A 14,618-nucleotide genomic window follows, 5' to 3' on the forward strand; every position below is an offset into this window, starting at 1 on the left:
TTGCAGCCCTAAAATTGCCTGCCCAAGAGGAGTCTCTTCCAACCTCAGTCAATTTTAAGACCTGTGGACTGCGATTCCCACAATTCCCCAGCTCGCGTGTTTATTGAACTGTAAGATGGGCAGACTTCAACTCCCAGAATTCCCTAGGCATCATGCTATTGAACTTTAGCTCCCAGAATTCCCCAGCTCGCATCAGTGATGGAATTCAATTTTTTTTTACTACTGGTTCTGTGGCCATCATGTGCCAGGAGCAGGGAGGGGGAAGCGGGGGGGTCGCACATGCATGCGCGGGAGAGGGGCGCATAGAATTATGGATGTTGGCACGCGTGCGCGCGAACCCCCCCATCCCCCCCCATCCTGGCACGCGATGGCAAAAAGGTTAGCCATCACTGTTCTATTCTATTCTATTCTATTCTATTCTGTTCTGTTCTGTTCTGTTCTGTTCTGTTCTGTTCTGTTCTGTTCTGTTCTGTTCTGTTCTATTCTATTCTATTCTATTCTATTCTATTCTATTCTACTCTACTCTACTCTATTCCTATTTCTATTCTAATTCTATTCTATTCTACTTTACTCTACTCTACTCTACTCTACTCTACTCTACTCTACTCTACTCTACTCTACTCTACTCTACTCGCCTATCCCAGGTATTTGTTGTGCAATTTTGACTTTCTCTCTTTCCCATTGCTGAGTGAAATTGCAAAGAGCCAAAAATTCACCAGCGGCCTCTTTTTCAACTCCCCATGGAAGGTTTATGTCTGTGGGAGCTGTTCATTTGCGGTAAAATTGTCTTTCATTTTACTGAACATCAAGAGAGCAAGTCTGAATTTCTTTCCCCCTCTTTTTTTTTTTTAATAAATATACACTATGGGGAACTCAAGTTGATTTAGATTCTGCGGCTTCATCCGATTACGATCTAACTCAGCCGTTGGGGACAAACAGTTATAAAGTATATGCTAGTTAATGACAATGCATAAAATATTAGTACTAATAAATAAATAAGGGCAGCTCCCTCATGCTGAGCTGAGTTCCTGGGGAGTTAATAAAAAACATCCATATTGCAGACTATTAATTCCATTTTTTTTTTCCTGAGGGGCAGGACGTGGAAGGCTGATTTGTGATCTGTTTGATAAGCAGAGCTCCTGGCAGGAGATTTGACTCATAAAATGATACTTTGAGATCCTTTAAAAGGAGCTGTTTTGAGAGGGCTCCCCAAAAAATCCCCAACAACTAAGATGGCCATCACAATTTTGTGATCGAAGCCCTTTATAGGCGTGCGAAACATCCATACTGGTGCGAAATGATGTGTCATAGGCGTTGAGAATAACCTTAGAAGAACAGGAGGAAGAGACACAGCTAGGACAAGTTAAGAGAAAAGAAATTTGAGCCCGGTGCCAGAAATGTAAGAAAGCATCTCAAGGAACCCTCCCTAGTTTCCTTGACGATAAGAGGACGGAGGGGAGTGTATTCAGTCTGGCAAGAGTTTGTTACTGTAACTTGATAATAAAAACAGTAATAGCGTTTTAACTTTAGTTTCCTAGTTTGATCTAGCGTTGACAGGATGGGACCTTCTTTGTGTCATTGCAACCGCCATCTTGATTTTTTGGCCCTCCTCACAGAGACCCTTAACTATTCCATTAAAGTACTTAAATAGAAGACCCCGATGGTCCTCCTTCCACATTATCCTTGGGGAAGAAACGGGAGCTTCGGTGCTCAGCTCAACCAAGCTAAATATTGAAACATTAGGAGTCTATCAACTCAAAAGCCTTTTTTGAACCCATGGCATTCCAAAGGCCGATGATTAGGCAGGCCTATGCAAATTAATGCAGCCCGTTTACAGTATATCCCAGGTATTTGAAAGGGTTGAGGAAATGTGTAATTCCTCTTTATTTCACTTTTGTTGATACCAAGCTCACAAGTTTCTTAAAATGTCAATCTTATCAACTTGATCGGCAGAACTTCTGCAGGGCTTCAGGCAGAAATATTAATTTTCTCCCCTAATATCTGAGACTCGACCCTTTGTCTCTGGAGAGGATTGGGCTTGGATTTGCAGTCTTTGGCAAGAAAGAACCGTTTTAACTTATATAGAATCTTTCCCAAATTCTTATACCAAATCGAACAATTCGTCTAACCATATCTCGCAGCCTTTCTTTACTAGCCGCTCTCTGGATGCGTTGGGCATAGAACCAGAAATCATTTTCAAGCAGGTTGGCTGGGGTTTATGTGAGTTGTAATCCCACTCACTGGGAAGACCTGATTAATAAAAATTGCTTGTAAACAAAATATAAACCAAGGGCTCTGAATGAAAACAACGGGTCTAGTAGTAATCTGGGGGGAGAGCGCCATCTAGTGGCACTAAAATGAATTACAGGCAGTGAACTTGTTCCAGTTTTAAATCAGAAGGTTGGTTTCCCCCTTTTCTTACTAACAGGTTTTATTTAAAAGCTTTGGGAACTTACGCTAGATGAATTAGATTAAGCCTCTCCATGCGTTTGAAGTCAAGTGATGCTCTTGAAAACTGGTGCCTTTTTACAAAAGTGTTAAGCCGGAAGAGAGGCAATCAGATTCCTGATTTTTAGCCACTATTGGCCAATTCCTTCATGCTTCATTCACATGGTTTTCTTAGTGGGGAAAACAGCAACTAGTTTTCTTCATCCTTGAATGTTAGATATCACCAAGTATTTCCTTCTCTGCTAACTTGCCTATCATCTTCCCTGCGCGGTGGTTAGAATGCAAGATTGAAGGCTAACTCTGCCCACTGCCAGCAGTTCGATCCTGGCCAGCTCAAGGTTGGCTCGGCCTTCTATCCTTCCAAGGTGGGTAAAAGGAGATCCACGTTGGGGGAAAGAGGCCGAATCTGTAAACCACTTAGAGAGGGCTGTGAAGTGGTATAGAAGTCTTAAGTGTTATTGCGAAGGGAAGGAGGAGAGAAAAGGAAGGAAGGAAGCCCTGGTGGAAAGTGGTTAGAATGCAAGATTGAAGGCTAACTCTGCCCACTGCCAGCAGTTCGATCCTGGCCAGCTCAAAGTTGACTCAGCCTTCCATTCTTCTGAGGTCGGTAAAATGAGGGCAAGAGGCTGACTCTGTAAACTGCTTAGAGAGGGCTGTAAAAGCACTGAGAAGCAGTATATAAGTCTTAAAGGCTATTGGTCTCTCAACCCTGCATAATTTCCAAGATACAAGAACAAGACAAAAGGCTGAGGCTTTGCAAGCAGAATCCACCATCTATTTCAGATTTCTTGACGATTAAAAAGCCTTCCCCATACTTTTTTTTTTTTTTTTGGAAGGAAAAGAATAACGGCTCACCTAAATACATCATTGAATACAGGTAATCCTCAACTTACGATCACAATGGAGTCCTCCCAAATTTCTGTTGTTAAGCGAGACATTTGTTCGGTGAAGTTTGCCCTCTTTTACAACCTTTCTTGCCTCAGTTGTTAAGTGAATCACTACAGTTGATAAATTAAGTCACCCGGTTGTTAAGTGAATCCGGCTTCCACAGACTTTGCTTTATGACACTTCGACTGTCATATATACTACAGTAGTGGCCAAAATTGTGGAAAACTTTTGGGGAAAGTGAAACACGTAGAAAAACAATGAGATGCAAAAATGATCCCCATGTCAGCGAATACTTAGTTGGGTAACCTTCCGCATGAATGATGGCCTTGCAACATCTTCCCATGGAGCGAACCAAGTCTTTGAGTTCTGCAGCTGTTCTAATGTGAAACCAAGATTGAATGATGGCTTCTATTAACTGGGTTTTATTGCTGGGTCGCTTCTGACTAACCAGTTTCTTTAGTCGGCCCCATAGATTTTCAATTGGGTGAAGGTCTGGGCTATTCCCAGGCCATTCCAGCAGTGGAATAGGATTATCTTGAAACTCCAAAAAAAAAAATCGGTGTTATTAGCCATCAAACTTCAAAAATACACTTTTCTTCTTTATATTGTCACTGCTATTCTAATAGCAAATCCTTCATAAAAGTTATGGCATTATTCAAATGATCAAAGTTATCATCAACTATTGCCCAATCCCCTTACCCAAAATAAATAGGAATAAAGTTGGGCATATACATCTGCACTAAAACTGGTGAACAATCCTCATTCCTAGGACAAGGTTTTAATTTGGGTGTATCTATTGTGGCCAATATCATCAAAATGCTAGAATATAAATGATAGCCATTTCCTGGACTAGTCCCTGCAGGTTTTTTTGGCAAGGTTTTGAAAGTGGTTTGCAATGGACTCCTTCCTAGGGCTGAAAAAGAATGACAGGTCCAAGATCACCAAAGGTAGGACAAGAACTCTCAGTCTCAAATGATCAAAGATCATTGATTCAATGATCCTTTCCATTGATATATAATTTTATGATACTACTCCCCACCCCCAAAATAAAGTGGTGTTATTAGCTAGTTTTAGAAAATACACTTTTCCCAAAAGGTTCCCACAATTTTGGCCACTGCTGTATTGCCAAGCGCCACATTTCAATCACGAGACCACAAGGATGCTTTCACGGTTTTAAGTGTGGGAAAACAGTCGTTTAAGTCCCTTTTTCCAGGGCCTTTGTAACTTTGAGCTGAGTGAAGGGTTGTAAGTCGAGGACTTACCTATAAAAGCCTCCCTACTTTTTCTTTTTTTACAAACCAACCCCCCCCCAAAAAAGTTTATAGAGACGAGACAACGAAGTTACATCTTCATATGGAGATGTGGGGATGTTTTTTTTTTTTTCTCTTTTTCTTTTAATGCAGCTTAATCTCACAGTTGGTAGCATAATATGAGCATAAAAGACACGACTGGGAAGGGATTCTGGAGGCAGCATGCAAACACTGTTTGAAGCAAAGAACTAAACAAAAATTTAAAAAAAAAAAAAACCCATCCAAACCCCCTTTTCCTGGGTGGCTCTGCGTTTTATTTTTTTGTGGTTTTTTTTGAGAAGAAACACCTCCTTAGTTTGGTCGAGACCTGATTCAGGTAAGGCAGGGTTTCCCTGTGTACGCAGATGTTTCTTCTTCTTCTTCTTCTTTTTTTTAAAAAAGGCAAACAAACAAACTCCCGTTTTTATTCAGGACATTAAAAAATAAGTTTTGTAACTCGAGTTAAAAACCCAGCCAAAACAGCGGATTTCCGGTGCAGTTTGAAACCATAATTTCCCTTAAAAAAAAACAACAAACAAACCCTGAAAATTAAAAATTTAAAAAGGAACAAAAACCAATTATTATTATTATTATTATTTTTTAAAGGTGTATTTAAAGGAAGAGGATGCTGGATCGTGAATTCCAGAGCTCAGGGGGTCTCTCTCTCTCTCTTTTTTTTTTTTGAGAAAGTTATCAAGAAAGGAATTCTCTTTCTCCAAGAAAATCGGCGCCTTTAATAGCTGTCCCACCACTGTTTTTTCCCCCCCCCCATTTCATTTTTTTTTTTTTGGCATGGTCCGCCCTTCTTACGTTTCCCTACGAAACAAGAACGAGTATGAGTTTGGTTCCGGAGGGAGGCTGAAAACAGGTGGGAGGGAGGTGGGGATGAATTAAAGGAAAGGGGAGGCGGAGTGGGGGAGTCCACGAGAAGAAAGAAGGGATTCAACAACGTTGGAGAACATGCAACTAAAATATGATACGATTTGACCCTTGCGGTGAAACAAGATTTTGTTTTTAAAGGACAGGAAGGAGAAGGAAACCTCCATGTTGGTTCCCACGTGTCCATTCTTCAGGCGGTTCAGCTGAGAGAGAGAGAGGGAGAGAAAGAGAGACTTCCTCGGGAGAAGGGAGCCAGGCTCCCCACCTACCCATCGGAGCCCCTGGGGAGGGGTCCAAGGTCCGTACGTTTCTCTAAAGACAGTGGAGAAATTTGGATTCCTGGAAAAACCAACCACCTGCTTCGCTTGGGGGGGTGGGGAGAGGGAGAGGGTTTTTTTTTTCTTCGCCAAGCCTCGCCCCTGAGGTCTGTGCACAGGGGAGAGGGCGGGGAGGGGCGTGTCCAAAAGAAGCCCCGCCCTCCGGTCGGCTTCACAGGTAGAGCTCGCTGGCTTTGATATGCTCTAGCTGTTCCCGTAATTGGTGGAAGGACGGCCGGCGGGCGGCATCCAAAGTCCAGCATTTTTTCATCACCTCGTAGACAATCTGGGGGCAACCGTCCGGAGAGTCCATCTTGTACCCCTTTTCCACACGAGGGACCACGTCCTTCAGAGGCTGTGGGGGAGAAAAATTGGGGGGGGGGAACAACGCATTTAAGGCAGGGGTGGGGCTGCTTGGGGTTCGCAGGGGTTCGGGAGAACCTCTAGCTCAGATTCTGTGCAGTTCGGAGAACCCCCAAATCCCATTCCTGGCTGGCCCAGCCCTCCCCTTCCCTCCCCGGAGTCCCCATGCAGCTCGTTTTGGATGCAGATAAGTGCACGGCGCGCACAGAGGCTCAGGGAGGGTGAAAAACAGGCCTATCGGAAGTTCAAGAAGGCTGGGAACGGGCCAGTTTCCGGCTTTAGAGGGCTTCCGGAGCCTGGAGAGGCTGTTTTCACCCTCCTGGAGGCTCATGGAAAGCCTCCAGAGCCCGGGGAGGGCAAAAACACCTCCCACCCACCCACCATGGTGCAGGAAGCAGATTAAGCCATGCCCACCATTGCCACGCCCATCCAGCAACCGGAGAGAGAACCCCTTGCTTAAATTTTTGAAGCCCATCCCTGCTTTAAGGAGAGTGTAGATCCACAGATGTAGTCAGTTCAACACTGACGACTTCATTGTTTACTGGCTATAATACAGGAATCTCCCAAGACTGGCAGCTTTTGTAACGGAACTACCAGATAAGCCCGGGGGGGGGGCGCGCGGGGGGGCGGTGTCAGGGGTCAAACACCCTTGAGAAACTTCACTTACAATTCTCGGATAAGGCACTCGCCCAAAGGAATAGATTTCCCAGAGAAGAATTCCAAAGCTCCATACGTCTGATTTGGTTGAAAATTTCTGCCAAGGTTAGAAGAAGACACACACACATAGAGAAAGACATTGTCAAAAGACCTGGATCAAGCTGGCCAGATGTTCTACCACCAGAGAAAGAGGCACTGTTCGGCCTTTAGACTCCTTTGCAGAGAACCGATTACCAAATCATAGAATCCTAGGACTGGAAGGGATCTTAGAGGTCTTCTAGTCCAACCCTCCTGGCCAAGTCCTCATACCATCCTGGACAAATGGGTTGCTCACTCTTTCCTTGAAAACCTTCAGTGATGAACTTCCGGTGGCAACTCCTCACTGTTAGGAATTTCCTCCTTAGTTCCAAGTTGGCTCCACCCTTCTTGAGGAGCTTCCACCCTTTGTTTCTTGTCTTGTCCTCAAGTGCTTTGGAGAACAGGTCAATTCAGTCTTCCCCGTGACAACCTCTCAAGTCCTGGAAGACAGCTATCCTTTCTCCCCCTAATCCTTCTCTTCATTAGGCTAAACGTCCCTAGTTCCCTTAGCAGTACATTGTACGATTTAAACCCCAACTCCCTGATCATCTTTGCTTGATGTTTTGCTTGTGTTGTGGCCCGCCAGCAGCCAGCAGAGCTGGTGGCAGACTCAGGCAGTGAGGAGGTTGGGGAGGAACATGAGTCAGTCCTGGAGTCTGGGGAAAGCTCTGATGAGGGCTCTGCGTCGGAGGCAGAGAGGGAGCCAAGGCCGTCTGATAGCTGTCAGCTGCCTTCGGAGTCAGTGAGGCAGATGAATAGCTGGATCCTGTTCCCAGTGTGCGCATGCGCAGAGTTGCCAGACGAAGGGAACAGCTAAAGAACAAGGGTCGACTGGGGAGTAAGGCCACAGGTGGACGATGAATGGCCCCTCCCACAGGGAATAAAGGGGAGCGAAAGAGGAGTGGAGTTTGCAGGAGACAATTTGTTCACTTAATTAGTTCGTGACTCTCTGAGACTCCTTGCCAAGTTTTAAAGATATCGGCCTGGCAGCTCTCCAAGCCGGATAAGGTCTGTGACTGTAAATTTCCCCTTGAAAGACTCTGCTGGATGTGAATGAGAGGAATTCACAGTAACTTAATAAAAAGGGGATTTTGTCGGGACAAGGACCCTGCTTCATGCTCTTGGGAAGCCTAGGCCAGAACAGCTTGGACTTAAAGCCACCAAACTCACTAGTAGGTGGGCATCCAGCCCCATACTTGTCCTGTGGGAAAGGACTCTACCTTTGCTCTAAGACGGCCCAGGTAGAACAACAACTCTTTGCAGATAGGAGTCAAAACAAGGGCATTCGTTGCGCTACGTGAGATGGACATATCCAACCTTGGACTCTACAGCCTTAAGATACTTGAACATCCAGCAAAGTCTTTCAAGGGAGAATTTACAGCCAAAGACCTTATCTGGCTTGGAGAGCTGCCAGGCCGATATCTTCAAAACTTGGTAAGGAGTCTCTGAGTCACGAACCAATTAGGCGAACTAACTGTTTCCTGCAAACTCCCCTCCCCTTTTGCTCCTCTTTTATTCCCTCTGGGAGGGGCCATTCAATGTCCACCTGTAGCCTTACTCCCAAGTCGACCCTTTTTCTTTAGCTGTTCCCTTCGTTTGGCAACTCTGCGCATGCTGGGAACAGGCCCCAGCTGTTCGTCTGCCTCACTGATGTCTGACTCCGAAGGCAGCTGATAATTATCAGACGGCCCTGGCCCCCTCTCTGCCTCTGACGCAGAGCCCTCATCAGAGCCTTCCCCAGACTCCAGCACTGGCCCATGTTCCTCCCCAACCTCCTCACTCTCTGAATCTGATGCCAGATCCACTGGCCACTGGCCGGCCACAACACCTGTGTCCTTGTGGGCCTTATCAAGTCCTACCTGGCTGAGCCAAGGGTTAGTTGTCAATCAATCCCAGGTCCCCCATTCACCTTTTCTCTAAGTGCTTCTGGTGCTGTCCATTTCACCGGGAGCTTGCCAGTGTCCTGGGTGGACGAAGCTTCTTTTGTCAGCCCAAAGTCACTGACTTTAGCAATATTGTCCTCCGAGACCAAAACGTTCCTCGCTGCCAAGTCCCGGTGAACGAAGTTGTTGGCTTCCAAGTAGGCCATGGCTTCGCAGACATCTCTACGGGGCAAAAAGGAAGAGAGGAGTGAGGGTCAAGAAAAGGGGAGGGGCATATCACCACGCCATTGGGAAACCCCCCCTCTCAACCGTGAAGCTTCAACGAGCCTTTTTTTTCTAGAAATACATACAAACACACCCCCAAGCATTTTCTTCACAAAAAGGCAATATACTTACAAGGAAAATTTCAACAAACACTCGCCTCCCAGCACGGATCTTCCACGGGAACGAAGATAATCGACTAAACTTCCCTGCCGGAAGATTTGAGAGAAAGGATTAAGCTTGGCAAGAAGTGATAAGAGAGCCAGTCTGGAATTTCATCTTCAAGAAAGGGATATGAAAAAGTTTTTTTTTTTCACCCCTGTTCTTAACAATGTGGGAGACAATGTATTAGCTTTTTTTTTTTTTTTTTTAGTCTTTTGAATTTTTTAAACTTCGATTTTTCTCTTTGAACCTGTAAAACTGAACCTCGTTCTTAATTCGGTTTTAAAACGGTGCTTTTAGTGATGCGTTCAGAGTGTTTCAGTATGTTGTTGCAAATTGCCCAGAGTCACCTGGGATGGGAGATGGAAGGTGTAGAAATGTAATATACGAAATAAATTCCCTGAGCTCTGTCTGAAGATGTCCCCCAAAATTATCTAAGGCAGACCAAGAACACCTCCAAAACCCATTAAGATGGATAGGGCAAGGGTGCAATTAGTGGCACTCCCCAGTAGATGGCACTCTCCTCTTTGTGTAGGAAGCAGGCAGGCATACAGAGAGAGGGAGGGAGGGAGGGAGGGAGGGAGGGAGGGAGAGAGAGAGAGAGAGAGAGAGAGAGAGAGAGAGAGAGAGAGAAAGAAATGCATACCCTTGTAGGAAAGCAAAGAAAAAAGCCCAAAACATTTTCAAAACTGCAGGTTACACCAGCAGTAAATAGCATTTCACTCTGGAAATTAACTGATGGGGGAAGTTCAAGGAGATGAGTGGGGAAGGGGAAGAGGGAGGAAGGAAGGGGGAAAGGGAGGGAGAGAAGAAAGGAAAATGGAGGAGGAAGGGAGGGAGGGAGGGAGGGAGGGAGGGAGGGAGAGAGAGAGAGAGAGAGAGAGAGAGAGAGAGAGAGAGAGAAATGCATACCCTTGTAGGAAAGCAAAGAAAAAAGCCCAAAACATTTTCAAAACTGCAGGTTACACCAGCAGTAAATAGCATTTCACTCTGGAAATTAACTGATGGGGGAAGTTCAAGGAGATGAGTGGGGAAGGGGAGGAGGGAGGAAGGAAGGGGGAAAGGGAGGGAGAGAAGAAAGGAAAATGGAGGAGGAAGGGAGGGAGGGAGGGAGGGAGGGAAGGAGGAAGGGAGAAAGGAAAATGGAGGAAGGAAGGAAGGAAGGAAGGAAGGAAGGAAGGAAGGAAGGAAGGAAGGAAGGGACATTGTTAACCCTAAGGGTTGCTTGGAAGTGTTATCAGAAATAAAAGAATTCTAGTGAAAAAATGCTGGTTGCAACAGGGTATATAGGAAAGGGAAGTTGAAGTAACTCCAACTTCTGCTCCAATTCTGGGAAACAGACAAGAGTAGAAGGAGGAGGAGGAGGAAGAGGAAGAAGAGGAGGAGGAGGAAGAGGAAGTAGAAGTAGAAGTAGAAGTAGAAGAAGAAGAAGAAGAAGAAGAAGAAGAAGAAGAAGAAGAAGAAAGATACTGATCAACCTTTTCTTCTCCATTTCTGAGGTCAAAAGAATTTGATTCCAAAGACCTTAAAGACTGAAGGTCGATCAACACAAAGACTTGAAAAGTCAAGATGTTGGAAACGATGGAAGGAAAGAGAAGAGGATGACCAATCGCAAGGTGAACGGTGATAAGGGCACTATTCAGTGGTGAAATGTAAAATTTGTTACTACTGGTTCTGTGGGCGTGGCTTGGTGGGGGTGGTGGTAATGTGACTGGGTGGGTGTGGCAAACTTCTTTTTTTAAAAAAAAACTTTTAAAAGCATGTTTTCTACAACCTCTTCGGCCGAAGAGGCTGCAGGGGGGGAAAAAATGCTTTTAAAAGCCTCTGACGATCAGGCAACTCAGCTGGGATCGTCAGAGGCTTTTAAAAGCATTTTTTTCTACAACCTCTTTGGCCGAAGAGGTTGTGGAAAAAATGCTTTTAAAAGCCTCTGGCGATACCAGCTGAGCCGCGCAATCACCGGAGGCTTTTTTTTTTTTTACTTTTAAAAGCATTTTTTTCAGCCCTTCCGTCATCGCTATCGGATTGGGCGATCCGGTCCGAACCAGGAGCATTTCACCCCTGGCACTATTAGAAGATCTGAAGGACTAGATTAGGTCAAAATGTCCTGGAGAAAAATGTTTCTGTTGACTAAGAGTCAACAAGGACTTGATGAGCCATATTCAATGAACCAACCAAAGATCATCAGAAAGTAGAAGCCAAGTTTAAGGAGGCCTCCTCCTTCTCATAGGCAAGTCTGCCATTGCTACTGTTATGTTCTTCATCAACGTCCAACTTCCAGACCAACCTTCCTTGGAAAGGACAGCAAGTTCTTACCTTTGCCATAAATTCTGTGACAATGTAGAGGCCCCCTTTCTCCTCCACGATCACCCCCAACATCTGGACCAAATTGCTATGCCGGAGCTGTCTGCAATGAGATGGAGCAGATGGGGAGAAGATCAAAGAGGGAAGATCAACCGGAGTTTTTTTCCATTGCAAGTAAAGGCCTTCGTGCAAGGGGCACCACGCCCACCACTGGCGTCAAAAGACAGCCCTCCTTTCGCACAACGTGGATATGGAGTCCCATCTCTCCCTTGTTTGACATGCCTTGAAGAGTTTGTGTCCCAAACGTTTTGAGGGTTGTTTCTCCTAACTTCCCTTGTGAAGTTAGGAGAAACTTTTGTGAGTAGTTCACAAACCTCCATGGGTTCTAGTTTATATAGGAATCTAGAAGAAGCAAGACTTTTTGGGTAGTGGTCCTAAAGTTTCTGCTATGGACTCTTGAGCTTGTCTCTTCCTGAATGACAATTCAGGAGCGAGTAAATGTATTCTCCACTATTTTCTAAGCCAAAGCATTTATGAGAAGGTGGGATAACCTAGCCTGAACCTCAGGTACATCTTCGTTCTCTGCCATCTTTCTCTGCAACCAGATGTTAATCCAGATTAAGTCCTCCTGGTCAAGGAGGCAGGGACTCACGTCATCACCGAAGCTTCAGCTAAGAAGGCTTGTGCGGTGGCGTCATTTTTGATGCATTTCACAGCAACCTTGTTTCCGTGGTAATCACCCAACGTCACATCTGCAAAAGAGAGCAGGAAGGAGATGAGATCTGGTGGGTCGCAACAGACCACTTATCCAGCATTGAAGAGGTCCTTCAAAGGAGAAGTCTCAGCAAGAGAAACCAAGGGGACACCTGACTCACCTCCAAACTCTCCCTTCCCAATGATCTGTAGCATCTTCAAGTCTTTCATGTTGAGGGACCATCCGCCTGGAAGGAGAAGCAGAAGGTAAAAGTGGAGGTGGAGGAGAAAGAGAAGGAGAGGCAGGAGGAGGAGGAGAAGCAGAAGAAGGCGAAGCAGAAGGTGGAAGAGAAAGAGAAGGAGGGGGAGGATAAGGAGGAGGAGGAGGAGAAGCAGAAGGTGGAAGAGAAAGAGAAGGAGAGGGGGAGGAGGAGAAGAAGAAGAAGAAGAAGAAGGTGGTGGAGGAGAAAGAGAAGGAGAGGGAGGAGGAGGAGGAGCAGAAGAAGGCGAAGTAGAAGGTGGAAGAGAAAGAGAAGGAGAGGGAGGATAAGGAGGAGGAGGAGGAGGAGGAGCAGAAGGTGGAAGAGAAAGAGAAGGAGAGGGGGGGAGGAGGAGAAGAAGAAGAAGCAGAAGGTGGTGGAGGAGAAAGAGAAGGAGAGGGAGGAGGAGGAGCAGAAGAAGGCGAAGTAGAAGGTGGAAGAGAAAGAGAAGGAGAGGGAGGATAAGGAGGAGGAGGAGGAGGAGGAGGAGCAGAAGGTGGAAGAGAAAGAGAAGGAGAGGGGGGGAGGAGGAGAAGAAGAAGAAGCAGAAGGTGGTGGAGGAGAAAGAGAAGGAGAGGGAGGAGGAGGAGCAGAAGAAGGCGAAGTAGAAGGTGGAAGAGAAAGAGGAGAGGGAGGATAAGGAGGAGGAGGAGGAGGAGGAGCAGAAGGTGGAAGAGAAAGAGAAGGAGAGGGGGGGAGGAGGAGGAGAAGAAGAAGCAGAAGGTGGTGGAGGAGAAAGAGAAGGAGAGGGGGGAGGAGGAGGAGGAGGAGCAGAAGAAGGCGAAGTAGAAGGTGGAAGAGAAAGAGAAGGAGAGGGAGGATAAGGAGGAGGAGGAGGTTAAGGAGGAGGTGGAGGAGAAGCAGGAGGTGGAGGTGGAGGAGAAAGAGAAGGAGGATATGTCACAGTATGTCCACTGTTTTTAATTTGTATTATAAATAAAAAAACTTTTTTAAAGAAAGGAGGAGAAGGAGAAGGAGAAGAAGGAGGAGGAGGAGGAGGAGACATAAAGAGAAGGAGGAACTACACAAAATGAGAAGGAGAAAGGGAGGAGGAGAAGGAAGAGAAAAAGAAGAAGCAGGAGGAGGAGGACGAAGAGGACGAGAGGGGGATAAAGGGCCCATGTCAACCGAGCAGCCCACTCCGCTTCCGTGTGTCACTTACTCCGTGAGAATTCGTCTTGCGCCGCCACGGTGCCTTCCATGACCTTTGGCTTCATGAGACGAGTGCAGAGCCCGTCAGCATCCGAGGTGTAGTGCTGCCAAAGAGGGGGACATTTATAGCTCTCTCTCTCTCTCTCTCTCTCTCTTGAAGAACCAGTTCGCTGAACGTGTGTCCCTCCACTAACTGCTTGGGACAAGCGGCTTTTGACGGTAGCCGTGGCCTTTCTTCGATCTTGAGTACCATAAACCAACCCACTCCCAGGGACTGGAGTATAGTATGTGTGTGGATATTATATGCCAGGGGTCTCCAACCTTGGCAACTTTAAGCCTGGTGGACTTCAACTCCCAGAATTCTGGGAGTTGAAGTCCACCAGGCTTAAAGTTGCCAAGGTTGGAGAATTCTGGGAGTATGCTGCTTGGTGAGAGACTTATATAGATCTATTTCTGGCTTGTTAGCCATCATCAGTAAGCCACACCCACATCTCATGTATCCTCCTTGTAAAGGTAAGCATAAGCAGCATAGGGCCTGCTGGCTGTCAGAAGAAAAAAGCCCAGAATCGAGTGGATGTGACTCCACTGAGCTAGGGCTGTAGAAAAATCTTGGCTACGTAGGAAAAACCTGGCTAAAAGAAAAACATATATATAATTTTATATATATATAAAGTGTTTTTCTATCAAGGCACCTGGTCTACCCCAGCATATGGGAAGGGAGCATACTGCTTCCCTTTCACCTTTCAGCTCCAATCCAGGAGCCCTCAAGCAGTTGCATTCACGACAAACCATTTTATACCAAATTTATATTTTGCTGATAAAGAAATAAAGGGAGACTAGTATAGATCTATTTCAAGCTATTTAGCTCTCATCAGCTAGCCATATGCAGGCAGCCCAAGTTTGAATCCGAGTAAGGGTATGGCTAGCTGATGAGAGCTAAATAGCTTGAAATAGATCTATACTAGTTTCCAACTCAGGATGTTA

The 14,618-nt window shown here is 45.8% G+C and overlaps 1 protein-coding gene across 2 annotated transcripts in view; it reads right to left on the minus strand.

Moving 5' to 3' along the window:
* Positions 1-5,615: 5,615 nt before the first annotated feature.
* CSK (C-terminal Src kinase) overlaps positions 5,616-14,618 on the minus strand; it is a 44,571-nt gene continuing 35,568 nt past the window's right edge. For both annotated transcript variants that reach the window (XM_060689470.2, XM_034409554.3), the window contains exons 6-13: positions 13,645-13,738; positions 12,405-12,470; positions 12,182-12,281; positions 11,542-11,632; positions 9,199-9,272; positions 8,829-9,024; positions 6,852-6,938; positions 5,616-6,176 (exon numbers count right to left, since the gene is read on the minus strand). In XM_060689470.2, coding sequence (XP_060545453.2) covers positions 5,994-6,176; positions 6,852-6,938; positions 8,829-9,024; positions 9,199-9,272; positions 11,542-11,632; positions 12,182-12,281; positions 12,405-12,470; positions 13,645-13,738 — 891 coding nt within the window. In that variant the 3' untranslated portion in view covers positions 5,616-5,993. The remainder of the gene's footprint in view (positions 6,177-6,851; positions 6,939-8,828; positions 9,025-9,198; positions 9,273-11,541; positions 11,633-12,181; positions 12,282-12,404; positions 12,471-13,644; positions 13,739-14,618) is intronic.

Source organism: Pantherophis guttatus, chromosome 13 (assembly GCF_059756535.1).
Source record: "Pantherophis guttatus breed Tessera chromosome 13, ASM5975653v1, whole genome shotgun sequence".
NCBI classification, from domain to species: Eukaryota; Metazoa; Chordata; class Lepidosauria; order Squamata; family Colubridae; genus Pantherophis; species Pantherophis guttatus.